This window comes from Argentina anserina, chromosome 5, assembly GCF_933775445.1.
Source record: "Argentina anserina chromosome 5, drPotAnse1.1, whole genome shotgun sequence".
Lineage (NCBI taxonomy): Eukaryota > Viridiplantae > Streptophyta > Magnoliopsida > Rosales > Rosaceae > Argentina > Argentina anserina.
The window spans coordinates 20,221,909-20,249,730 of record NC_065876.1 but is presented as its reverse complement, the minus strand read 5'-3'; the positions used below and the strand labels follow the sequence as shown (position 1 = coordinate 20,249,730).

At 37.1% G+C, this 27,822-nt stretch overlaps 3 protein-coding genes and 1 pseudogene across 3 annotated transcripts; 3 read left to right on the top strand and 1 right to left on the bottom strand.

Annotated features, from left to right (window-relative positions):
* The first annotated feature begins 274 nt into the window (after positions 1 to 274).
* LOC126793869 (putative SWI/SNF-related matrix-associated actin-dependent regulator of chromatin subfamily A member 3-like 1) lies at positions 275 to 5,209 on the top strand. Its single transcript, XM_050520497.1, is given in 4 exon segments — positions 275 to 1,470; positions 1,473 to 1,882; positions 2,655 to 2,946; positions 4,182 to 5,209. Coding segments are annotated over 4 exon segments (2,628 nt in total). The 5' UTR covers positions 275 to 347; the 3' UTR covers positions 4,985 to 5,209.
* A 1,502-nt stretch (positions 5,210 to 6,711) lies between these two features.
* On the top strand, positions 6,712 to 13,700 carry LOC126795694 (G-type lectin S-receptor-like serine/threonine-protein kinase At1g61550; annotated as a pseudogene).
* A 2,316-nt stretch (positions 13,701 to 16,016) lies between these two features.
* LOC126794484 (NADH dehydrogenase [ubiquinone] iron-sulfur protein 8-A, mitochondrial) lies at positions 16,017 to 19,472 on the top strand. Its single transcript, XM_050521216.1, has 8 exons — positions 16,017 to 16,180; positions 17,368 to 17,446; positions 17,595 to 17,648; positions 17,777 to 17,868; positions 17,950 to 18,063; positions 18,868 to 18,935; positions 19,018 to 19,129; positions 19,232 to 19,472. Exons 1-8 carry the CDS (start codon positions 16,121 to 16,123, stop codon positions 19,325 to 19,327), a joined length of 675 nt encoding a protein of 224 aa, XP_050377173.1. The 5' UTR covers positions 16,017 to 16,120; the 3' UTR covers positions 19,328 to 19,472.
* Positions 19,473 to 20,375: 903 nt separating this feature from the next.
* LOC126795693 (uncharacterized) lies at positions 20,376 to 22,034 on the bottom strand. The gene is made up of 3 exons (XM_050522473.1): positions 21,854 to 22,034; positions 21,570 to 21,703; positions 20,376 to 21,476 (listed from the first exon to the last, which is right to left on the bottom strand). The coding sequence occupies exons 1-3, from the start codon at positions 22,032 to 22,034 to the stop codon at positions 20,376 to 20,378; spliced, it is 1,416 nt and encodes a 471-aa protein (XP_050378430.1).
* Positions 22,035 to 27,822: the final 5,788 nt, after the last annotated feature.

Here is a 27,822-nt window from a genome sequence, read left to right as displayed (position 1 = left end):
TGCAAGCCCTTATCGGCCGGATGACCCTTGCCGGTCGGAGGGCCATGTGCGGCCGCACCTCCTTGACCGCCCTATGGCCGGCCCTGAACTTAGCCATACATTTTAATTAAAACTAAACTCAAATACTTTTTAACTATTTTGCCGGAGATTAAAGTTAGCACAAACAAAAATTTCAATTTCATTTTTTGTTGTTGAAATAACTAGTCTGTTAGATAGATATATAAGAGCCAACTATATCCTTACACCAGCCTATCCATTTTCAAATACGTCTTCCTCTCATTTACAAACAAACCCACGCCTCTTTCTCTCTCTCTCCTCACTGAAACCCCAAAGCCCTAGATTCTCCGATGGACGACCAAGAAGGAGAAGACCCAGTAAGCCGCCACTTGACGAACCTCGACCAATGGCAGTGCCCCATTGCTGAGCCCTCCGACGCTTTCGTCCCCACTACTCCCCCCGAGGACACCTACATGCTCGGCTTCCTCATCGCCAACATCGTCGGAATCCAATACTACTCCGGCAGCATCACCGGCCGCGAGATGGTCGGCCTTGTCCGCGAGCCTCTCAACCCTTACGATCCCAACGCCATCCGCGTCCTCAACACCCGCTCCCTCCAAGTCGGCCACATCGAACGCAAAGTCGCCGCCGCCCTCGCACCCTCGATCGACGCTGACCTCATCGCCGTCGAGGGCATCGTCCCCAAAACGCGCTCCAAGGCCAACCGGTTCAAAGTTCCCTGCCAGGTCCACATCTTCGCCAGAATCCACGACTTCCCCGCCGTGAGGTCCGCCGTGATCGGCGCCGGGATGCAGCTGATTTCGAACGAGGACGCGGGGTTTGCGCTCTCGGAGGCGGCGGCGGTGAAGGAGAAGAAGGCGGAGAGCGGGTACAAGACTGTGGATGAGATTTTCAAGCTGGTGGAGGACAATGCCGGCCTGAAGGGTGCGTTGGAGGCGGTGGAGCCGCCGGGAGAGGTGATCAAATCGGAGCTTTTTTGGCACCAGAAGGAAGGGCTGGGGTGGTTGGTTGGGAGAGAGAATTCGGCTGATTTGCCTCCATTTTGGGAAGAGAAAAACGATGGCTCTTTTGTTAATGTGTTGACAAATTACCATACGGATAAGCGGCCGGAGCCTCTAAGAGGCGGGATCTTTGCAGATGATATGGGTTTGGGTAAGACCCTGACTTTGCTTTCCTTGATTGCTTTGGATAGATATGGTAGTGGCAGTAGTGCTAGCGTAGATGAAAGGATACCAAATGATAGTGCAACGTGTGAGGATGAGAGGTTGTCTGTTTTTGGTAAGAGGACTAAGACTAAGGGAGGGAGTATGGTTTATTCGTCAAGACAAGTAACAAAGAAAATACGTAAAAATGAGGATAGCAATGCTAGTGGAAATGATTTGTGTAGTGGCGGTTTGAGTAGCAAGTCGACGATAATTGTGTGCCCTCCTTCTGTGTTTTCAACATGGGTTACTCAGAACACACTAAGTCGGGCAAATTGAAGGTGTATATGTATTATGGGGAGCGGACTCGAATTGCTGAGGAGCTGATCAAGTATGATATAGTGTTAACTACTTACAGTATTCTTGCTACTGAACATTCTTGGCCAAGCTCTCCTGTTAAAGAGATTGAGTGGTGGCGGGTCATTTTGGATGAGGCGCATACGATTAAGAATGTCAATGCTCAACAAAGTCAGGCTGTCGCTAATTTGAAGGCTAAGAGAAGGTGGGCTGTTACTGGAACTCCAATCCAGAATGGCTCATACGATTTGTTTTCTTTGATGGCATTCTTGAGATTTGAGCCTTTCTCAATTAAGAGCTACTGGCAGAGCTTGGTGCAGCGCCCGCTTGCTCAAGGTAACAACATGGGGCTCTCACGACTGCAGGTAATACAACAGTGTTAAGTTATTTATTTTATTTTATTAATCTTTTAAACAAAGAATTGATGTATTTAATGTTCTTTGTTATAGACTTATAAATAGGTGTGGATTATTATATTTCTTTACTGCTCGGCAGTTTATTTTTTACGAACATGGACGGAATAGACTAGATTCTTTGACGAGTCCAAAATAATGTCTTTTGTGCATCTGAAGGCTGTCAGATCTCACCGGCTCTCATCTAAATTGTGTATCTAACGTGTGTTGGTATTATATTTTGAAAGGAATGATAGTTTCTCTTTTTAGTTCTAATTTTATTTGAACTCTTGAAATCATAAGATATCTTATTGGGTTTTAATGATGAGTATGAGTATGACCTTGCGGTTTGATATGAACTTGATTCCACCTGAACCACCTGTCATCTTTCACTCTCTGTAGTTGGGTATGAAGGAAAGTAAAGTTCTGTTAGGCAATATAAGCTTTTAGATGACAGATTAGACATGGCTAAAGATGGTTAATGACTTGCTACCAGGAGTGTTTTTTTATTTTTTATTTTTATTTTTTTTAATTTTTCTCTATAAGATTTTTAAAGGCCTTAAGCGACCTTGGATGTATTTCTGTTAAAGATAGTGAATCCATAGGGCTTCTTTTCTGTGAAAGGGTAATGAATGCCCCTTATTGACTTTGTATGTGTATTTCATGTTGTCTATGTTGCAACTTTTCAGTCCGGCCGTATTGCTTATATTCCAATCATAACTGGTTTATAATGCCAATTATTCAGGTTTTGATGGCAACCATTTCTTTGCGGAGAACAAAAGACAAAGCAATGATTGGATTACCTCCTAAAACTATAGAGACTTGCTATGTGGAACTATCTGCTGAAGAACGTGATCTGTATGATAGGATGGAAGGCGAAGTGAAGAGTGTATTGTGGAATTACATAGATTCTGGTAGTATGATGCGGAACTATTCCACTGTGCTTAGCATAATCTTACGACTGCGGCAAATCTGTACTGATTTGGCCTTGTGTCCTTCTGATCTCAAGTCACTTATTCCTTCCAGCAATGTTGAAGGTATTGGAAAAAGATTTTATGTTGGTTCCTCCGCTGTTCTTAAATTTGGTCATTTAACTTTAGATCACCTGCATACACCACTAGGCTCCATAAACTCTGACTCCTCTTTTAGTTTAAAGTTGTCCCTCTTGGGAACATTAATTGTCTAGGCTTCGTCAGGCTATGTCACCTATGTGTTATATATATAGATATATATAATTGCATTTGTGTACTTCTACTATTAAATGCGTTTACTCCTGCTTTTAAGGTAGTCAATAAAATATTACAACCTTGTGACCATCTTGGTAGGCACAAGTTAATAGTGTGAATTCTGAGGAAGAAAAGAAGTTAATGGTGGATTTATGTCGTACTATTGGTGAGGCCATGGCAATCCCTCTCTGTTCCTATCTACCTAGCTATTAGCTCCTACCCCCTATGCATATGTATATTCATGAGGACCCAATTTTGTGCTCGGTCTGTGAAGCTGTTTAGGATGATTTCTGGGTATCAAAAAAAATCCAGGATTTTCTCTAGGAGTGTTGTGCAACTGATGTGCCTCATAAGCAATAAGGAGGAGCCATATGCTTAAATTCTGTAGGATTGTCCTTGTTTAAACAGTTAACTTTGAAACTGGACAACTGTTCCTTTTCCTTGATTTAGACTATGGACTTCGAATATTTTTCCATGGTCCTATTGTTGATGACCAACTTACCACGTAAACATAATTGACCATACATAAACTAAGTAAAATTCATTGTGCTACTTTGATTCGACTGTTTTTGTGTTATGGTGATGTTTTGCTTTAATTTTGGTATACCATGATCAAATCTGTTAATATTAACCAAGTAAAATTCATTGTGCTACTTGGATTCGACTTTTTTGGTGTTATGGTTATGTTTTGCCTTAGTTTTGGTATACCATGAGCAAATCAGTTAATATTAACAAAGTAAAGTTCATTATGCTACATTGATTTGACTTTTTTGGTGTAATGGTTATGTTTTACCCTAATTTCGGTACACCATGATCAAATCAGTTACTATTTAGATGATGATTCATTTAATTGTCTATGCCGTTGTATAATGACTTTCCATTATAATGTTGTCCAGTTCTGCATATGTTTCTTTCTGTGTGCGTTTGCATAATTAGTAATTACTGTAAGTTCTTCAGTACTTTTTGCCCACATGAATTGCAAACCTCTATGGAGAATGTTTTCACTTGGTATGTTAATTCTGTCTCATTTGGTTGATTCTAAGCAGATGTATCAAAGAACCCAGAGTTACTGAAAAAGATGGTTGAGGTGCTACAAGATGGTGAAGATTTTGATTGTCCCATCTGCATTTCTCCACCAACCAATGTCATTATTACTCGTTGCGCACACATGTTTTGCCAAGCCTGTATTGTGAAAACCCTTCAGCACACCAAACCCTGCTGCCCTTTGTGTCGCCGTCCTCTATCACAATCTGATCTGTTCTCATCGCCGCAAACATCTTCTGATGATGACAACACAATATCTTCAGAAAGAACCATGTCATCAAAAGTATCTGCTCTCTTAAAACTTCTTGTTGAATCAAGGGATCAAAATCCACTGGCCAAATCAGTAGTGTTTTCACAATTTCGAAAGATGTTGCTACACATCGAAGATGTACTGAAAAAAGCTGGTTTCAAAGTTTTGCGTTTGGATGGGACTATGACTGCAAATAAAAGAGCTCAAGTAATCAGAGAGTTTGCGGTTGTAGGAGATGATGCACCCACAATTTTGCTTGCAAGTCTGAAGGCTTCAGGAACAGGGATAAATCTTACTGCTGCTAGTAGAGTCTATCTGTTGGAGCCATGGTGGAACCCAGCAGTTGAGGAACAAGCAATGGATCGTATTCACCGGATAGGGCAGAAGGAGAATGTTAAGATTGTCAGATTGATTGCTCGAAATAGCATAGAAGAGAGGATATTGGAGTTACAGGAGAAAAAGAAGAAACTTGCAAAAGAAGCTTTTGGAAAGAGAGCTGCAAAGGATTGGAGAGAAGTGGGTGCTGATGATCTTATTAGTCTCATGTCCTTGTGAGTTCATCTACAAACGCCTTGATGCTACCTTTTGTTGCTGCACATAGTCGGCTGTTACTGCATGTGTAAATATTTAGGATATGGTAAGCTGATGTACATGCCCTCCTCTTAAGAAACTAGTGCCTTTAGTTTTGTAGTCGGCGCATAGTTTGTTCTGGTTTTGTTGGAGGAGGTGACAGTTTTTTTGCTAATGGTAAGAATGTGCTATTGATATTTACTTTTTACATGCGATTGAAATCATTGAATGATAACACATGTTACCCTTGGCTGCAAGTTAGAATGTCCTCTGTGATGCAAGAACTTCAAAGAACTATGCAAGTTGAAGCCCCTTCTGTAGAATATTAACAGAGGGTGGAGAACAAAACAATCGAGTATAATTTTCTTTTATCTCACTAATTAAGATTTCTGAACCTGATTTACGTCACGAATTCTACGCATGTAGCCGAGGTCGCCCAACTTCCTGACAAAACAGAGCTTTGCACCATTTTCATGGTCTTTCTCTAGTTTGAGCTATTTGCTTGTTTCTCTTGCGTACATGCTTCCGAATAACTTGTCCAAATTTGACATCAGCGAATGGATTGCATGAATACCAGCGGTAACACCCGAGGTAACAATCACATTGGTATCGGTATTAAATGCATGTTTGTTTGCCGGGACTAGCCAGGATGGCGTTACATAAGGAGTGCTATATGGCTAATACTGTGTTTGGTGCTCAAAGGTACAAACTTAAATGGGCTTAGGTAAAGCCGTGTCTTCTTTCCAACCTCCTTAAGTGGTGTTAATAAGGGTACTCATTTTGCTCACCCTTAGATAGTGAAGTTAAAAGTACAAGGTAAAATGTTGTTCTTAGGAAATTTGTAAGACAAAAACCAAGTCATCCAGTCCTCCAGGCCCAGCCAGCATAGGTTTAAAGACCAGTGAGTAAGAATTTTTTGAAGATAGAGAAATTGAAGAAGAAGAAGAAGAAGAAGAAGAAGAAGAAGAGCAATTGCTAAGGAAAAGTTTGAGACTTGACTCCTATCAGGTACTCAATTGTTTCTGAACAGTGCAAAGTTTCAGTCTTTTACATCAATTTCTACTGGGTTCCAGCTCTGTCTTGATGAAGATAATGATGGGTTTTATGATTCTTTCAAATTTTGATTAACTGGCTTGGGTAATATTTATTGGATTTCATTTACTTTTTCAGAATTTGATTGGTGCTATATTTTCTTTAATTTCACACTCTGAGAATACTAATTCCTCCAAAAACGAAGCTAGCATTACTATGATTGAAGGACGTTAAGCAACGTACCATATATCTTTCCCTGATTTCTTTGGTGCTGAATCTACCTGCAGATGATTTCTTTGCATGCATTCTGGTCTCTCCTAATTAAGGGATGGAATTCGGCAATTCGCTTCCTTTACTAGTTCAATTATTTTTTCTCAGTCATTGATTCTGTCAATGGTTGAAAGCATTGACTTCAAGTATGAATGTTACTTAAAGTGATCATAAAACATAGAGAAGATTGTTTGAATGTTACTGAGATGTTAACATCTCAACATAATGTCAAATATGTGTGCCATGACTTTGGAAGCATTGGCAGAGCTATCATTGACTTTTTTTCAATTACCTTGAATAAGCTAAGTTCTGTGTGCCCAAGGTGCTTTACTACTTTAATTAGCAGCTATCCCTTTGAAGCAGAAAATTATTGAGATTGTTCTTCTGCTAAACATTTAAAAGTAGGGATGATGCAACTGGGTTTGTTTTTCTTATTCATCTTTAGTTTGCTTCCGTTACAGTATGGCGTGGAAGTCTATAACTAACTCCCTCACACCCATTAGCAGAGGGACAAACTCTAGTCTCTCCTGGCCTAATATTCGAATTAGGCTTCTTCAGTCCAAACAGTTCTACTAATAAGTATGTGGGGTTGTGGCACAAAAGTATACTTCCTCGTAAATATGTATAGGACAGAGTAAGTCCTCTTGCAGCTTCAGACACCTTGGCTACTTTGAGATTGTTGGCAGCAGTGGGAATCTGGAGCTTGTAGATGGCAAGCAGAGTTATGTCTGGTCAGCTAATATATCTAATTGTTCATCTGCAGTTCTCTTAGACAATGGAAACTTTGATGTCAAAAATGTCATGGGAGCTGTTATGTGGGAGAGTTTTAATAATCCTAGTGACTCACTACTTCCTAGCATGTTGTTGGGATATGATAGAAGTTCTGGTAAACGGAATTTCTTGACATCTTGGAGAAGTGAAAATGATCCATCACCGGGGATATTCTTGGGAGGACTGTCAGCAGAGTTGCCGGCGCAATTGTTCGTTTGGATGAATGAATCTACTCCCCACTGGAGAAGTGGGCCATGGGATTAATCAACGTTTATTGGTGTACCCTCGATGGTTTTTCAGTATCGAAATCCAATTAGTCTGGTTGATAACGAGATACAGGGATCAAGGTATCTCTCATACGGTATCCTTCAATGTGGGTTCATATCTTCAGATGGAATAGCGAGAACTTTTCATTCAGAGAGTGACAAGAACTGGCATCTCGACTGGTACTCATTGGAAAACCCATGTGACATCTATGGTGCGTGTGGACCATTTGGGGTTTGCAAAGCTTCTAAATCTCCAATCTACAAGTGTTTGAAAGGGTTTCAACCCAAGTCAAACGACGAATGGAGAAATAGAAACTGGACCCGAGGTTGTGTGAGACGAACAAATTTGTCTTGTGAGACACGCACAAATGGATCAGCCTCATCAATAGAATCAGATTGGTTTTTTAAGATAGAAAGATTGAAAGTGCCCGATTTTCATGAGTACCTGAACTCTGTAGCTGTAAGCCTGATTGAGGACTGCAAGATAAAGTGCCTTAACAATTGTTCTTGCCTGGCTTATTCTTATGTTGATAACATAGGGTGTTTGGTCTGGTACAAGGACCTTATTGATATTCAGCAGTTTCCATCTCTTGGAAAAGATCTTTATGTCTGCCTAGCAGACTCAGAAATAGGTAAATGATAGTAGATGTTGCACAATTCTCGCATCACTAGGCTTATTTGTTTTTTTCTTCCTCCAGGTGAAGGAAAACCAATAAAGTTAATTGGCAGCCTTACAGCTGTTGGATTTATGATCATCTTGGTGGCTGTAGTCTTCACTAGGGGTGTTAATTGAAAACCGAAAACCGAAAAAAAACCGAACTATAATCGAAAAAAACCGAAGAAAACAAAAACCGCACCAAACCGAAAGATTTGGTGTGATTTTGGTTTGGGATGTTTGGAAACCGAAACCGAACCGAAAAACTGAATATATATATATATTATAAAAATTATATTATTTATAGATATATTTAATATACATAATTAAATATGTTATCGATCGAGAAACAAATTTTATCAAAATTCGGTGAATTTTTTACCATATCTGTATTTATATATGCTGATCACATCCGACGGTCGAAATTTAATAATTTGAATTTTAGATATTGGAACCACAACATGTCTACTAATGTGGTATAACTTGTTTAGTGGTCTTTTTGCAAATGTATGCAGTTGTGAAGCAACTATATCTTATAAATAGAATTTTACAAATATGTCTGCATGATGCGTTACGTATAGTGAAATATGGTTATGGTAAAAAAATCACATATTTTTCGATAACGTTTGTGTCCCGATCGAGGCGGTCAACCCTTTTTACACTTATTATCCCCTATGGGTAGCCTTATCCCTGGAACGTAAAATTTTTGAAAATTTTACACGAGCTGCTACATCACATATATGTGAGAGTATGTGCATGAAAAAATCCACCAAAACTAGTCAAGAAGGAGGGGGTAAGAACAAATTCACTTAATTAGATGAAATTAAGTTAATGTTGACCACATCGATCGAGACCCAAATATTATCAACATTAGATGAATTTTTTACCATATCCTTATTTAAATATGCTGACCACATCTGACGGTCAAAATTTAATATTTTGAATTTTAGACATTGGAACCACAACATGCCTACTAATGTGGTATAACTTGTTTAGTGCTTTTTTGCAAATGTATGCATTTGTGAAGTAACTATATATTATAAATAGAATTTTGCAAATATGTCCGCATGATGCGTTACGTATTGTGAAATATGGTTATGGTAAAAAAATCACATATTTTCGATAACGTTTGTGTCCCGATCAAGGCGGTCAACCCTTTTTACGCTTATTATCCCCTATGGGTAGCCTTATCCCTGGAACGTAAAAATTTTTGAAAATTTTACACGAGCTGCTACATCACATATATGTGAGAGTGTGTGCATGAAAAAATCCACCAAAACTAGTCAAGAAAGAGGGGGTAAGAACAAATTCACTTAATTAGATGAAATTAAGTTAATGTTGACCACATCGATTGAGACCCAAATATTATCAACATTAGATGAATTTTTTACCATATCCTTATTTAAATATACTGATCACATCTGACGGTCAAAATTTAATATTTTGAATTTTAGACATTGGAACCACAACATGCCTACTAATGTGGTATAACTTGTTTAGTGGTCTTTTTGCAAATGTATGCATTTGTGAAGCAACTATATATTATAAATAGAATTTTGCAAATATGTCCGCATGATGCGTTACGTATTGTGAGATATGGTTATGGTAAAAAAATCACATATTTTCGATAACGTTTGTGTCCCGATCGAGGCGGTCAACCCTTTTTACGCTTATTATTCCCTATGGGCCTATGGGTAGCCCTATCCCTGGAAGGTAAAATTTTTGAAAATTTTACACGAGCTGCTACATCACATATATATGAGAGTGTGTGCGTGAAAGAATCCACCAAAACTAGTCAAGAAGGAGGGGGTAAGAACGAATTCACACTTAATTAGATGAAATTAAGTTAATGTTGACTACATCGATCGAGACCCAAATTTGATCAAAATTAGATGAATTTTTTACCATATCCGTATTTAAATATGCTGATCACATCTGATGGTCAAAATTTAATATTTTGAATTTTAGACATTGGAACCACAACATGCCTACTAATGTGGTATAAGTTGTTTAGTGGCTTTTTGCAATTGTATGCATTTGTGAAGCAACTATATCTTGTAAATAGAATTTTGCAAATCTGTCCGCATGTTCTTTTTATTTCATTAAGAATCAAGTAGATAGACAAGGAAAGAAACTCCGATTTTCTTTACAAAATAACCGAAAGAAAAACCGATATAAACCAGAGAAAAACCAAACCGAACCAAACCGAACACAATTGGTTTTTGAAAAAAAAAAGTGAAAAACCAAACTGAACCAAACCGAATAAATAGAACGGTTTGGTGTTCGGTATCACCTATAAACCGCACCATTCACACCGATTAACACCCCTAGTCTTCACTTTGCACAGGTGGCAGGCTAACCAAATGCGTAAGAGAATTTGAAGAGGAAATTGATTAATTGACACACAATGAAAAATTTATAATTTATAGTGTGTTGTTAGTTCAACAACTTCTTGACTTATGGACATATTGTATTTATGTAGATGTAGTAATTGACTTTTGTGTTAAGTGTTCATATTAGATAGGTCTCCTATAAATGTATGATATGAACTTATATGAATTACAATCATCTATTATATCTGATTTGGTATCAGAGTAGATCTAAAAGGGTTTGCTATTTCCTTCTTCTTGTTAGGATTTTCTTGTCTCAAATCAGTGTTGTGTAACGTCTGGCGTTGATGTTTTATTAGACGGTGTTAAAGGTCTCAGTATTGCTGTGTGAAGTTCGACAGTGTTCTCCGAGCAGGTCGTCCGACATTTGTGTCTCAGGCCGTCGTTGAGCCCCGTAGTCGAAGCCTCTGGATCGTTCTGCTCCTTCCTCAAAAGCTTCCAGGCTATTGAGCAAGTACCGTTGTGCAGACGCCGTCGTCCCCTTGGAAGTGATCAATTCGACCTGGCTGCAGCCTTCAACGACCCAATTCCAATATTCTGACCCGATTTCAGTGTTCAACCAGTTTTCAGTGCATTTACACTGCCAGTGCAGATTCACCTATTTTCTCCTTGTCATTGCAAGTGCACCGATAGTGCAGGTTCACCTGAGCAGGTTGTTATCGTTATTTTCTGCCGCATCACTACTGATCTGTTGATTTTTTTACAATGGGTTCTGGAACAGAAAAAAGTTTTCAGGCCAAAGTTTTCATCAAACAACGTGTCCTTACACACTTGAGCAGAACGGGGTATCCGAAAGAAAAAATCGTCATTTACTTTATATGGCTCGTTGTCTTCTCTTTAGTGTCCAGATGCCTAAATATCTTTGGGTGATGCTGTCATAACCTCTGCCCACCTCATTAATCATCTTCCACCTAGTGTCCTCCAGGGAAAAGTCCATATGAGGTGCTTGCATCTCATGTCTCCTTCCCCTCATTTCATAATCTCCATGCTCGTGATTTTGGTTGTGTTACCTTTGTCCATATTCCAAAAAGTCAGAGGTTAAAGTTGAATGTCCGGGCACTTAAATGTGTGTTTGTTGGTTGAGGACATCAGAAAGGGTACAAGTGCTATCATCCACCTACCAGGAAATACTATGTCACTATGGATGTTACTTTCTTTGAGGACATGAGCTATTTTACCTCTTCTGATACTACTCTTCAGGGGGAGTATTCATATTTTGAAGAGCTGTATCGTGAAGAGACTGAGATAGGTTCAGTTGAGATCACTGATGCATCAAGTCCGAAGACACCACCAGATGATTCTGGTACAGTTGCTCTAGAGATTGAGGTATCAGAAGCTGACAACGCAACTGCCCCTCCTGCTTCCCCTGCTGTTACTTCTATCCCTGACCCATGTTTGCGTGGTACAGAAGATCACTCATATGAGGTTAGTCACTCTATTGGAGTTAATACTAGTGAGGCTAATAGTAGACAATATACTTTACCAAATAGGTCTACTCGAGGTCAACTGACAAAAAAGTATGAACCTACCCTTCAGGCCAAAGGTAAGTATCTTGTGGCTAATTTTGTGTCCACCAAAAAATTGTCTGAGTCATATAAATCATTTGTAAATCAAATATCCGTTGTATTCAAACAAATAAATGAGAAGAGGTAAGAAAAAAATCACATAAGGCTGCAACAATTAAGATTCTTGCTGCCTCCCTAATTCAAAAGAGGAAATTCGTGCAAAACAAATCAGCATTAAAGGAGGAAGAAGATATGCAATTAATGTCCAATCCTTATCAGAATAAGAATTCTGCCAGTGCAGATCATACAACTTTGACGGGCTCCCCTGAATAGTTCACAATGATTCAGACAATGTATAAGATATATGGATGAAAATCTACGAAAGTATATTTTCAAATGCAATTGGAATCACCTTAATAGTTATTTTCTAGCGAAAGTTATGGCGATAACAAGGTACAAATGTCAGATATGCCGAATTGAGAAAATCTAAGAAACCTAAACCAATTTGGTTTCACCTTTATGGACTTTGTGGCCGGCCTCCCTTTGGTTTTTCCTCTATATATAACACTTCATTTCCATAGAAAAGATCATCAACCTTGAACACAAGTATAGCCAAAGCTTTGTCCAAACACTTTCATTCACCAAGAACCATAGAATCCAAATTCACCACCATTCACCATATTTTATGTCCAAAGCTTGGGAGCCTAGGATACCATACTCTTGAAGATTTCGTGCTACCTTTGTAAGGAACCTTGGGAGGTGAATATAAAGTGTAACTTTATGATTTCATGTTTAGTTTTCGGGTTTTTATGTTCTTGTTCTTGGATGATTTATGTTTATTGTTAAAGTTATTTTTATTCGTGTCTATAAGATATTTGTAACTTTCGAATGACATGATGAATTAATTTTTTCGATTTTTATTCAATAATTTTAGGTTTTATGCCATGAGTTTCTGTTTATTTATTTAAAGGATTTTCGGTGTGTTCTTACTTATGTGTGTGATTGATACCCAGAAGTTGACGTTGCATGTGTAATAATCCAAAGTTATAAACGATTTTGATACTTGGGAGTTGATTAATTGTTATTCTTTGTCACCTTCACCGATTATTGCCTAGGTTCGGTTAGACTTGTGCCTTTGAATATGTTAATTTCTTTATGTGACTGGGGTTGCATGATGGGTTAGTATGTTAGATTTCGAATGAGGCTGGGGCTGAGTTCGAATCTATTAAAGTGTCATTGAGTTAAGAACCTTGGGAGGAAGTTAACTACATAACCGATTCTAGGATGTATAAGGAACCCTACGACATGAACTTAATTGAGATTATATTTCGTTTCCTTTGTTCTTATGTGATTTGTTGGTGATTGCTTATGTGTTGGTTGGTTGATCACATGTATATATTATTTTAGGTTTAATTTCTGTTTGATCTGAAATATATATTAAATCTTTTAAACTCTTATGAATTCGTTGTTAAATATTTGTGATTCTTTACCCTGGTTGGATTTCCGGTTTGTGAACGATACCCTCTTGCTTTATACTACTAACGATACTTACATGGTTAATATTGATGTCGAGTAATCGAACCGATCAGCTAGCATTACTATGATTGAAGGACGTTAAGAGACATCGAATTTGGTGCATGACATGTTGAAGATCTTGTTTTTGGTGTAGGTAACATTGTTAAGAAGATGTATGGAGATTTATTTCGTTAAGGAGATGCACGCTTTGGTTGATGTTTTTACATTTTGTATTGACAATTGTGTAAAGCCTGAAGTCTATTACATGATACATGCTCTTTGAAACAGGTTCATTAATTAATCAATTTCTCCAAATTAAATATTCAATATATTATACTAGAGGTGGCAAATTGGCCGAAAAGCCCAAGCTCAGCACGTTAAAAGTCGGCCCTGCCCGAGTTCATTATTATAATGGGTCAAGCTGGGTCAAGATATATTTGCCCATAGGCCCGGCCTGGCCCGAGTCCGTTTTGAGCCCGGCACGGCCCAAACACGATAATTTCATGGGCCGGCCCGTTAAACACATAATTTTATATTATTTATATAAATAATTAAACAATTATCACTATTAGACTTGAATATTAGAATTTTTAAATTAATATCTTTTGATTATTTCATTATTTTAACTACAATATTTCACAAATATAATCAAAGTAGTGAAGAAAACGCTATTGTTTTGACATATGTAATATTTTACAAATAAGATTATGAAATATGTTATAGTAGTTTATTTATTTTACTATTATAAATAGTTATATAAAACAAATATTCTAATTACATAATATTTTTTATTCTAATTGTGTGATATAATGTTAATGGGCCGGCTTGCTTCTTGGCCCGACACAGGCCTGAGCCCGGCCCGACATAAGCTTGGGCCGTGGGTCGGGCCGGACTTGATGTTTAAGAAAATGGGCTGGCTTGAGCCCGACACGAAAAATAAATGGACCGGCTCGAGCACATCACAAACACGGTTTTGACCCGCTTAAAATGGGTCCGGCTGTCCCGACCCGGCCCGGCCCGTTTGTCACCTCTAATTATACATACAATTCTTAGGGTATGCTCGCTTATATGTGATGGTTGATGTGAAATTGGCAATTAGCCGATTATTAAAGATGCAACACGCACAAGTCTCTCATTTCAGTTTTCTCAAAAAAAAAAAAAAGTCTATCATTTCAGAACCAAAAATGAGAAACTTCACATTCTGCTCCAATGAACAATAATTTTGTGAAACTAGAGAGAATGGGGAAGAAGGAGAAGAACTTCATAAAAAAGCCAACTGCTCTAGGCGGGCTCCAAGAGAAGCTAGGCGGATCATAGGCAGACGCCTAATTAATCGGTTCAATGAGTTCTAGTCGGACGCCTAGAAAGACTTGGTAAATTCTAGACGGGCACCTAGGCGGTTTAGTTTCTTGTTAGACTAGTGCTTAATATGTTTGTAATTTGAAAGAGAGAGGGTTTAGTTTTTTGCGGTAAATGGGGTTTGAGTGTTAATTATGTAACACTATCTTGACATCATATTGTTGTCAACGGTATCCCACGTAATTAACTGAACACTTAGCTGAACCATAAGAAAGAGAGAAAAACAATCAATTTGGATCTTTCTGCCTCTTTTATTCGCATGCAAATTTGCCGACCACTCAAACTTTGCCCACCATATGTCCAACTTCTAAATGTGTCATGTGTCATCTTATTTAACTATGATTTAACCATAATATAAATTTATAACAACAAATTTCAATTTATAACAACAAATTTCAATTTCTTAAATGTGTTTAAGTTTAAATCACATTAATTAATAAAATAGAATCCTATTACCACCCCTATATACAATAATTGCTTCACTTCACACCATATTTCTTCCTCATTTTTTTTCTCTTGCAGTAAGACCAACTAAAGTGCAAAGGTGTGATACCAGAAGTAGTATGATTTAGAACACTATTACAAAAGAATTGGAGCCAAATTTACTCCATAAAAATATTGAAAAGGAAAAAACCCAGACATAATACTTTTAAAACAGTGTTCAGGTTTAAATGAAAAAAAAAATCAATTGTATTGTTAATTTTTATCTTAACCATGGTTAGACAAAGTAAAGAAAATGACACATGACACATATTTAAGAAGTGGGCATGGGGTGAGCAAAGTTTGGGTGATCAGTAAATTTGCATATCTTTTATTCATATACGTGGACAATTCATTTAACCATTCTGCAACGTGAACTACAAAAACTCTTGTATGAAATTACGTTACAAAATCATGCACAAGGCAAGATTGTCCATACCACCATGCTAGTCCTTACATCAGTCCATTCACATGTCTTATCTCACTCTTTAAATTAAGACGGTACGAGACATGTCTTGCGTTTTCACATTTCAATCTTACTGAAACATATAACCCTCATCATCAGTATATTAACATTTATACATCAATAAATTTTTCGCTCATTGTAAAGAAAACAAAAAAATAACCATAAATCGTAATTCTTCAAAGTTTTATATATGAGTGTACGCTAAAGAAAATATAATAAAAAAATAAATTATAAAATTCTCCAAAGTATACTTGTAGAAATTAGGGCCATGGGCATAGCTGACGTGTCAGCTTTGGGGGTTTATTTTTTAGCAGAAGGAAAAACAATTTGCATTTCAGGGTCGATCGCCCCAAATCGAAGGAAGGGGAGAGAGAGAACTACAAGAACCCACCGACTCAGCCCATCGTCGGCAATGGCTGCCTTCCTCGCTCGCAAATCTCTTCAGACTTTCCGTGCCAGACACCTTCAGCTTGTATGCCCTATTTCCTCTCCCCCTCAATTTTTGTTCTTCATTTCTATCCCCCTTTGTTAGGTTTCTCAGTCTCTTTTGGTGACTGAGCTAGTTTATTGAATCCATATTCAATACTTTAATTGCGGTTATTGGTTTAGGGCTAGAATCCTAGAAAGGGCTCACCTGATTGGAAGTACCTGGGTCTTTTATTGTGTGAGATTTGGATGATCTATGGATAAAGCATTGTGATGGTGCCAAAGCTAGTAGTTCTGATGTAATGATTGTACTAATGAAATGCTGAATTGATAGGAAATGCTAAAACTAGGTTGATTGTTGTGCTTAGGTAAGGAGTGTGGTAGAGTTCAGTTTCTAGATTCTTGGAATTTACGCTGCGATTATACTGGGCAGTGGGTTTCCAGGATGTATGAACCTCTTACGAGGAAGTGTTAGCAGGTCTATCCGAGTGTTACGCTAGAACTCGGCTGAGTGGGAGGCTATCTGCAATTTTCGTTATATCATAACAGCGAAATGCTTAGTTGCTTAGTTATTGTGTTCCTCTGTATTTACGAGTCTGCTATGTTAGAGACTCCGTCTTCCCTGTTGCTCGGTTTTTATATTTTCTAGTGACATGTTAGTTTTTATTGGTTCAAGAAATTAGGAGATGAATGAAATTTAATGATTTAGCTTCATATATATGATTTTAATATAATATAACTGCATTGATTGGGCTTGGAAATCCCCTCTGTTGCACCGGCTTCAGAAAACCTTCATTTTGGGTTATAGATATTTATATAAAGCCAAAATGAACTAACCAATTTTTTTTTTTTACTCTCACACGTAGAAGTAGCATTCGGTCTGTTTAAGAGATTTGTTGAGGTATTCCTGAAATTTCTTAACAATATGTCTAGCTTTCAGTTGTAAGATCCATTCCTGATACAAGATTCTTTTGGTTTTCTTGAAGAAGAAAGAATTATGATGTTGGTGGTCAGTTTGAAGATTGATAAATCTTGTGTACTAGTTCATGTCTCAAAGATTCATCTGAATCTATCACTCTCACCTTTATCATCTAAATGCTTTTACTTGTTTTTTTCTTCTAGTTTCTCAGAACCTGTTACTCTTAATTTCTTTCTATTGATATTACATATTATTTGTAGCTTTTAACCGTTAAGAATTTCATTTGACCATTCACGTTTTTGCCTTTTGTTTAGGCTGTACCAGGGAAAGCACTGCAGGGATCTCAATTATATGGAATGCGATCTAGCTCACATTGTTACTCAACTAAACTAGGTTGGCTATTCTATGGGGACATTGGTGTTCCTGTAGTTAAGAAATAAGATAAAACAAATAAATCTCTTCAACATTTATGGTTAGCGTTTAGAGCTTTGTTAAGTAATTAAACTAAATAAAAGTTCATTTTTGCTTATGCCATCTGCAGAGGATGAGGAAAGAGAGCAACTGGCAAAGGAGATGTCCAAGGACTGGAGTGCTGGTAATGCTTTTTCCTTATAGAAGAGAAGATCGCGAGCCATTATTTTTGCTGTCAATAAGGTGTTAGTTTTTTATTAGGATACGTGAAATATATACCATCAATTTTTGTAACTTTTTTTGTAACTGCAGTTTTCGAGAGAAGCATCAACACACTATTTCTTACTGAAATGGTTCGAGGTCTAATGCTAACGCTAAAGTACTTTTTTGAGCAAAAAGTTACTGTAAGTATTTACTCCATCTAATTCTGGGATTATTTGTTTCTGAATGCTGAGGACATATGACAGCCATCTTTTGTTTTGTAGATCAATTATCCTTTTGAGAAAGGTCCTCTGAGCCCTCGTTTTCGTGGTGAGCATGCCCTACGGCGTTATCCTACTGGAGAAGAGCGTTGCATTGCGTGCAAACTTTGTGAAGCTGTAAGATTCGGTGGTGCTATTCTAGCTGTTATAATATGAACTAAGAAGCTACACTCACCAGTATATGACAGTGAAAACTACTTGCCTGTTAAGCTTGAATATGATGCAATTTTTTTTTATAGTTATAAGAGTTGAAAGATTTTGCAGTTGCATAGCTTTAAAACATGAGCTAAGAAGCTAAACTCACTAATATACGATGGCCAAAATTACTTGCCTGTTTAACTATATTATGATGCCCGTTCATTATTCTGAAGTTCCTCTGGTGTATATGGCCTTGGATGACTCCTTGAGCTACCAATGAATGGTGTCTTGCTTTGTCGTCATGGACAATGCCCAACTCAGATGCTAGATATTATGCTAAGGAAAACTACATTATGTTGTGTAATCTAGCTTCTTTAACCATCAGGTTGTTGCCTGATTAGGAGCAAGTTAATGTCCCAAATAGTTCATGCCCCTGGCACACGTGCATGCACACACACACACACACACAGATATATGTGTCATACTGTTCTGTTCTGAGTTTTATAATATGCACACACATTACAGATATATATGTGTCATGTTGTTCTGTTCTGAGTTTCATAATATGCACACACTATGGGTCGTCATAATGTATCATACAATCTCATTTAATACTCATGGTATATATCTTCTTAGTACTGTGCTTTGGATGTAACCAACTCTTTTCTATAATTTGAGTCACGATTTCACTTGGTAAATCATTGTTGTGTTTGCTTGCTTCATGTTTATTTTTAAGGGCTTGAATGAAGCACTCTAACTCGCAATGCAATTGTTGTTCAACAGATTTGCCCGGCACAGGCAATTACAATTGAGGCCGAGGAACGAGAAGATGGTAGCCGTAGGACTACTAGGTAAATGACCATGCTGCTTTCTTTCTTTCACCTTGCTTTATAATCCTCTTACTTCAGTTCCCTCACATTCATTTGATTTCAGGTATGACATTGACATGACAAAGTGCATCTACTGTGGATTCTGTCAAGAAGCATGTCCTGTAGATGCTATTGTAGAAGGACCAAACTTCGAATTTTCAACCGAAACTCATGAGGTTAAAGATCCTTTCATTTTATTTATAAGTCCTTGCTTTTACTCTCCTTTAAGTAATTGTTTTTTGTCACCTCATCCTGCAATTTCTATATCTGGATTACAGGAGCTTCTTTATGACAAAGAAAAGCTGCTTGAGAATGGAGACCGTTGGGAGACTGAGATTGCTGAGAACCTCAGATCGGAAAGCCTCTACCGATAATTGTTGTTGAATGGTTCTTTCCTCAGTAGCCGTACCTGCACTTGACTTTTTGATCATGTGGGAAAATAATAGATCCGTGCATGGATCTTAAATTGGCATCATTGATTTGTGAACCTTTTTCCTTTCTTTTGTGTTGGTTTAAAATGCAAGGGATGTAACCATTTTAAACATGCTGAGAATACACAAAAATGCGTTTACTCTGTTCCATAATGGCGTGCGTTCAGAACTGTTTTGAGTAAAACGCACACACCGGAACACAACACAAAATTGGTCAAGACAGGATGCGATTAATGCGCATCTTTAGATCCGAGAACTGTTTTGATATTAAAGATGAGCTTAGATCAAGGATTGGGGCATTACAGCAAATGAACTGAGCTTAAGTAAAGGCGGTCGAGCAATAACATTCCGATCTCACTTCAAGCATAGTACAATTGATATGCCTTTGGCTTGTGATATCCCTTGTGTGCAAATAAAATACAAGCATAGAGAAAAGAGAGGAAGAAAGTTGAGAAAGAGTATAGGAATGCTCCCCGTTGAAGACCTCCATTGCACACGACCTGGTGTGGGTGCTCCAATGAGGTTGCCATCACTTGGAACCGTAAGCTGATGTTGTGTCTCTAGATTTCTGTTTTGTGGCATAAGGGTTAACGAGTTTACAAGAATCAGCTGCTTAATTTGTCCGAGGATTTAGGCAAGCGCTTTTTACTTGCATACAACAATTATGATCTGAATGGAGGTTTTGAGCAACGCTTAGGAAACACGTTATGAAAAGTTCCTTCGGTTATTAAGGATATCTGGATATTGAGGATATATATGGCAGGTACTGTGATACATGACTATATAGGCATTCAGCTCTTATGGTAATCCTCTCTGTATTGTATCTGGCCATTGGCATGGTTGCTGAGCTTGTAGGCAGTGACGGATCCAGGATGACTAAATTGGGGATGCTTGAAATTTTAAACCAAAGAAGAATAAAATTGTGAAAATATCGATAGTGCCAAATAATTTTATTAATTGAAATAAAAATGGATACGACAAAAAAGTTAAATTATCTAAATTTAACTCTACGAGTCGATAGTTCCTCAAACTCTCTTATCACCTCATCATTACCTATAGACTCAGCATACTCTTTCTCAATATGAAGGACCATACAATCACCAAGAAACTCATCTCCCATCTTATTTCTAAGTTTATTCTTGATGATGTTCATAGCTGATGCCCTTTCAGTTGTTGCCGTAGAAACATGAATAGTCAAAACTAAATAAATCAATCTATAAAGCATAGGAAAAAATTCAGACTTCCTTGTTAGAACCAAAGTGTGGCACAAATCACCAATGGATTCTAATTTCTGGAACTTTGGATCACTTGAATCTTTCTCATAATATGCACACTCTGATTGAAGAGTAAACATTTCACCATCATCAAAATCTTCAGAATAAAACTTCTTGGCAAGATTGCAAACATCTTCAGCTTTAAAACTCATGAAGTTATCCCGAGGATCTAAGGTTGAACTAAGAATAAGGAGTTCTGATGCTTGGTCTGAGAATATTCTATTCAATTCACTCAGCTGAAGATCAATCCAAACATTGAACACATCTATATGGTAATGATGTTCAATTGAAATGAAATTCCTTTGTTGGCAATCACGACATGTACCAGATTTGTATCGAGCACTCAAATCAGGCATATCAAGATCATGTTTTTCACAGAAAGATTTCACTTCTCCTACCAAATCCTCCCAACCTTCTTCTCTCATTTCTTGAAGAAGTGAATTTGTAAGTCCAACAAAACTCATAGCCTGCACAAAGTCTAGAGATTTCCGCTGCAATGTCTGACAAAGAAAATCAGTAACTTTCATTACTTTGTTCATTAGAAGCAAACAGAACACAAACTCAAAAGACCTCAAAGCTCCAAGAATAGCTTTAGCTTGTCCTCCATTTCCTTGATCAATCATATCATTAAGAGTTTTCTTTACTGAGCTAAACAGTTCAATTAAACTCCTGATAGAACGGAAATGTGAGCTCCACCAAGTAGGACATGCTCGTTGCAAAGTACAAATTTGGTTAGCACCACTGCCTGTTTGAAGTTCCCCACAAGCAACCAAATTAGCAATTTCCTCTATTCTCACATCTTTCAATGTTGAATGCCTCTTAGCAAAAGAATCAACAAAATTCACAATTAAGCTCAAAGTTTGAAAGAATTGCCAAATTTCTTTAACCCCTTGAGCTGTAGCATTTAATACCAACTGCAAATGGTGAGCAAAACAATGCACAAAATATGCATAAGGACACTCTTCAAGAAACAATGCTTGTAACCCATTATAAATTCCCCTCATATTACTAGCACCATCATATCCTTGACCTCTAATGTATTTCACTTGAAGATTGTACATAGTAAACACTTTTGAGATCTCATTTTTAAGGGTTTGTGAGGTAGTATTGGGAACACTCACAATTATAAAAAATCGTTCTCGAAACAAGCCTTAATAATCAACAAATCTCAAAATGATTGCCATTTGCTCCTTACCGGACATGTCTATAGCTTCATCAACAAGAATACAATATTTGGAGTTCCCAACTTCATCTCGGATCTTGCCCCTTACTTTGTTACCAAGGATATTGAGGATTTGCTTTTGAATTAAGGGACTAGTGTACTTGGCATTTGCAGGGGCATTTTCTAAGACAACTCTCTCAATATCCACACTCATCTTTGAAAAGGATTTTATTATTTCTTGAAAATATCCACGATTCAAGGAGTTTTTAGATTCATCATGGCTCTAAAAGGAGCTCCTTGATTAGCAAGCAATCTAACACTCTCTATTGAAGTCGTAAGCCTCAATCGATTGTCTTCCACGTCCTTCAATGACCTTGTCTCAAGAACTCTTTCAATATGGTCATCTGAGTTCCTCAACGAATCCCATTTTTGCATGGCAGCCATGTGTTAAGATGTGATGCTTCCAACATGCTTCATCAACATATTATTACCCGCATAAACCTTGTTCCAATTTTTTAATCCTTCCACAGTAAATGCATGATGGCCAGAATCTTTAATGTCAAAAAGAAAACAAGGAAAGCAAAATGCTCTATCAACAACAATTGAGTACTCAAGCCATGGATAAGTCTTGAACCAAGAATACTGAAACTTCCGTTGTTGACCCCCATATTTGGTCATTGGAAACACCACCTTAGGTTGAAAAGGCCCCAACGAAATGTAGGCTTTTTGAACTTTATCTTGCTCATCCACTGGCCATTCCCAAATCGGACAACGTAATCGAGGATCACGTTGAAGAGCATTAATCCTATTTGGTGGCTCTAAAGGTTGAGAGTTGGGCAATGGAAAATGACTTGAAGATTGTGGTTCATCATTAAAATTTGGAGAAGTAATGGAAGGAGTAGAATTCAAATTGGAACTTCCAGACTCAACATCCCTTGAAAACCATGAAGTAATTTCTTTTAATCGCTTCGATTTTAGTAGAGGGTCTGACATTTTTTAGATCTTAGACTAATAACCTATAATCATTGAATACCAATGCATATATTAGACAACTACATATATTACAGCTACCAAATTGATAAATGCACATAGCACAATTCGAAACAGTTCAATATCACAACATCATGCTCATTACTGCCAATACTAGTTTTCAGTTTTCACAATAGATGAAATAACTACAGTTATAAAACAAGCACATCTTCATCACTAAGGACACTAATTTCAAATCAGTAAACATTACTTTAAGAAGAAAACATCAATAAAATTTCTTACCTGCTCTGTTGTTCAGTTTGTTAGAATGTTGGATGATGAATTGATGATTCTCTATATTCTGGTCTCTGGAACTGGAAGTAAATTCTGTTAGGAAAATGAAGTAAATCAAGTAATGAATTACTAGATTTCCTATCTTGAATCACCATAAAATTAAAAAATTAGAAAAATTCAATATTTTTACAAACTAAAAGTTGGATTTAGTGAGCTTACGAAGTTATGAGGAGGGACTAGACGAGAGGGAGTGAGAGACACTCACCATCACCAGTCAGTCAGTCACCAGATCAAATTGTTGATGAAGGCCGGCGCCATGCTCCTACAGTGGTGGTCTGGTGGAGGACTAGAGGACCATGTAGGTGGAGATAAGTCAGATTACTGGTTAAATTTGTGTTTGGGGATTTTAGGGATTTAAGATTTGAGGTCAAAGACTCGGGGTCCTTCAAGAAGAAGAAGAGCTGAATAGGGAAATTGGGTGATTTCACTTATTTGGGTTTATTCTTTTTAATTATTCAGTATATGTTATAATACAATGGAGAATTGAGGGTAATTTGTGGATGCTAAGTCTACACACATCGAAAAGAAATACCGGGTGTTTTTTTCCCCTATTGGCTGGGGATGCTTGAGTCTCTCCCCCCCCCCCCCCCCAACACATGAGATCCGCCCCTGCTTGTAGGGAGTTGTGATTTTAGTGTGACAGGAAAGTTGGCTGAAAATCCCTCGATTACTAACCTGCATGAAGCATGCCTTAAGATTACAGTGATTGCCTATAAGCAAAAGTTATTCATCCTCTCTTCTTCTGTTTTCTTTACCTGTTTTTTAATCTTTAACTTTTTGTTTTTCATTTTTTTTTCTGCAAGACCTAGTAGAGTAATGATTCTCTTTATGCAAAGTATTGACTGCTTATGGATCTGATGACGATGTAAAAAATTACAGGAAAGAAGTAATGAAATCTCTGTACATGATTAAGTAAAAATGTATCCAGGCTGCATTAATTGAAGCTTCAAAGACCATATATGACATTGGAGTTATCAGAATGATTAAGTACTACATAGAATAAAAGCTTTTTCTGTAAATGGACTTAAACTGAACGAATAAAAGATCCAAATGTACAGCTTTCCACTCTCTCCCCACTTTACTTGCTTCAATTCATCTTTCAAATTAGTTCACTCTCCTTTCTTGTGATCCTCTTTTTGTTTGTGTGGAATAACTGTAACTTTCATTCAAGTTTATGGGTAGATTATGGGTCTTTTTTCTGTTGTTAATTAGAAAGCTTCATCTGTTATTAAACTCATGTCTCGACATGGTCTACCATGTGCTTCTATTGTTATTTCACCATTGTATTTGTCCTGAATGTCATTTATTGGGACATGGCTTCTTATTCTATTTGAGAATATGAAAGATATGAATCACAAGTGGTTCAACAGGTTTTGTAAATTTGGGATTTAAGTTCAAACTTAAGCGGGTGCTGTGTACTACCATTTTTATGGATATAAAATGAGTTTAAGGCATACTTAACAACTTGAGGCATGTCTTACACCTCAGCATTTGAAAGCATTTTTTCTTCCAGTAAAAAATATATATATATATATATATTAATAATTATAGGCACAAGAGAATAGAAAGGAATGTTGGTACACGAAATTAAATTGAACTGCTATACTACAAAGGGAGCATTTTCAATGAGGACTATCTTGTTGACGACTAATTGATGACCTCTATGATTGACCCACTTTTCGATCTCATATTAACATCTCAACTGTTTAATTTGTAGATATATATGAGTATATTATCCCTGTAAATTTTCATCCAATTTGCAAATCGTTAAGACATTCATAAATGTGATTTATTTATTATGAACTTGAAGGGTTCATGTTTGACAATTTTGGTCTGTGATAAATCTCGATTCTTCGACATCAATATTTAATCCTGTAAGCATCGTAAGTAGTATAAAGCAAGAGGGTATCGTTCACAAACCGGGGATCCAACCAGGGCATAGAATCACAAATATTTAACACGAATTCATAAAAGATATAAAGGAGTTTGATATATATAGGATCGGATTGAAAGATAAAAACAGAAAATAAAACCTAAACTAATATATACATGTGATCAATCAATCAACATACAATACATCACCAAAACAATTCATACAAAGAAACCGAAAACAAGTTCTAGCTCTCATTTTAAGAGTCATGTCGAGACTTCCTTATGAACACTTAAGGTTGGATCATGCAATTAGGGTTGTAAGCAATATCCTAATCATATAGACACTTAACACATTCGATTAATACCAAGCAGTCCTAATCGAAATCTAACATATTCATCTTCTTATGTAATTCCAAAGCCATGCACATTGAATTCATTAAGCATGTCACCTACTTAACCAACAACCATGTAATTCGAAACTTACATATAAAAGAGTAAACGTGTTCTTAACATAAGTCTTCAATCCAACAACCTAAATATCATGCTATAAGTATAATCATAATACTTAAGAATCGAAATCTTCCATGAACAAGGCACGGCAGCAACCAAAACAGAAAATTCATAAAACCAAAGCATGAAATCACATCTTTATATAAATTGAATCAAGTAGCTATTTCATAGACAAAATCAAAACAAGATTACAATAGTCAATCGCATACACAACCAAGAACAAGAAAACCAAAACCGAATTAATCAAAGAGAGAATCATGGTTACACTTTATCAATCAAGCGATTCTACAAGGTATAGCCGTGGCCTTTTAAGGGAATGGAACCTCTTCACAAGCGTGCTTGAAGGCTAAGGATAATGGTGAAGAATGGTGGAATTGGTTTTAGGATTTCTTGGAATGGTGAGTATGAAATTCGGTAGAGCTTTGGCTTGTATGTGCACAAGGTTGATGATGCTTGAATGGTGAGGCCGAGCCTCTATATATAGGAGTCACAAACATAGGTTTGTCGTCCCTTGTAGGAGATAGAATTGGATTGGGAAGCTAAAATCTTTTTTGATATAGACTTTGATTCATGTACTCCAAATCCAACTTGATGTAGGAAACCAAATCCAATAGGGAAAACACAAAGGGGCTGCATGACATCTCTCCTTGTCTATCTAGTAATAGTTAGGCCGGCCTCTTCTTCTCTTTTTACAACTCGGACATGATTTCCTTGTCTCACTAGGAATGCATCACGACATCACTACTCCTTGTCCAAATAGGATCTGTCTTTCCTGAAAAGAAATCGACGATTAAAAAATATGAAAGAATGAAAATAGGAAAGTAGAGTCCTAGTCTAGTAAGGAATCCTAACTCAATAAGGATTTCTAACACTGAGCACAATTTCATTATCAATTCATCTAATTTTGGCATAGCTCTACTTAGAACATACATATGACAAATATGAACCTAAAACATCTAAATAAGAAGTAACAAAGCATAAGAATATGGCATATATACATTAAGAACGTCACACTATGTTCTCATATTAGTCTGTTAACTAATTTTCTCTACTTTGATACCTTAATAATCACTTAATTGATTGAAAATTTTCTCTACTTATATATACCTAAAATATAAAAGGTTGAGATTTAAAAACATGGTCGAAAAGTAGGTCTAATTAATAATTGATTGGAAAGTCATCAACTAATCCTCAACAAGATGGTCCTTATTAGAAAATCTCTTATACTACAAAGTCTATTAACATAGCCACAGTGAAACAATAACTTATTTCACAAACAAAATATATTTCACTCCTCTGAAAGTTCAGTTTTTTATATCCACTTTATTCAGTTGTCATTTGGTAAATTCATCTATTGGGACTTTGTGTACGTTAATTTGCCATTATCTGTGTGTTGTATGGATTGATAGGAATGTGAAGAAATTTCCTACATGTTTCACACGCATGGTTGGCTACTTGGATTTGTAAGAACTCTGGTGATAATGGAGCAGCTGGAAAGACTTAAGGGTGCAAAGAAAAAACGAAATATATGGGCCCATCAAGTTTTTTACTTTCGATGAAGAATGCTTCTTTCAATTATTAAAGAGGCATATGCTTTCCTAGTTGAAAAAATAATTGAAGCACTTTCATTAGTCCTTATCTTCCCTAATTTCAGCACCAACTATATACTCGGTACAATAGAGGTGATAGCACTCTTCTAAACAATTTCCTACTCCTCTTATAACCAAGTTCTGAATACGAAAAATGGCTGAGGCACTCATCTCTGTGTTTCTGGAGCAATTGGCTTCAGTAGTTTATCAACACACAAATGAGCGAGTGAAGCTAGTTTTGAATGCCGACAAAGCTGTCAAAACTTTCAACATCAATCTCAAAGCTATCCAAGCTATGCTTGAGGATGCATAAAAGAAACAAGTTATGGAGGCTAGAGTGGCAGACTGGTTGGAGAAGCTGAAAGATGTATCGTACGAGATGGATGACGTGCTAGATGAGTGGAACACTGAACTTTTGAGACAACACGTGGGGGAGAAGCAGGAGGAGCCTGGAGAGGTTAACTTTGCTAAAAGGATAAAGGAATTGAATGAGAGGTTAACTTTGATTGATGATGAAAGAGAGAAATTTTCATCAATCCACAATAGGTGGTCATGATGATCAACAGCTTATTCAACGGCATAAGACTTCATCTTTGGTCGATATATCTATGATATTTGGCCGCAAAGAAGACAAAAAATTTGTTGAGTAAGTTGTTGAGAGAGAGTAACCAAGATGGAGAGAGGTTCCATGTCCTCCCGATTGTAGGG

Coding starts and splice junctions, on each gene's coding strand:
- LOC126794484 (XM_050521216.1), top strand. CDS start 16,121: ATGGCTGCCTTCCTCGCTCGCAAATCTCTTCAGACTTTCCGTGCCAGA. Junction 16,181..17,367: donor GTGCCAGACACCTTCAGCTT/GTATGCCCTATT, acceptor CCTTTTGTTTAG/GCTGTACCAGGGAAAGCACT. Junction 17,649..17,776: donor GTCCAAGGACTGGAGTGCTG/GTAATGCTTTTT, acceptor TTGTAACTGCAG/TTTTCGAGAGAAGCATCAAC.
- LOC126795693 (XM_050522473.1), bottom strand. CDS start 22,034: ATGAGTGTGGATATTGAGAGAGTTGTCTTAGAAAATGCCCCTGCAAAT. Junction 21,704..21,853: donor TGAAGCTATAGACATGTCCG/GTAAGGAGCAAA, acceptor ACAATCTTCAAG/TGAAATACATTAGAGGTCAA. Junction 21,477..21,569: donor TTGCTCACCATTTGCAGTTG/GTATTAAATGCT, acceptor TCTTTTGCTAAG/AGGCATTCAACATTGAAAGA.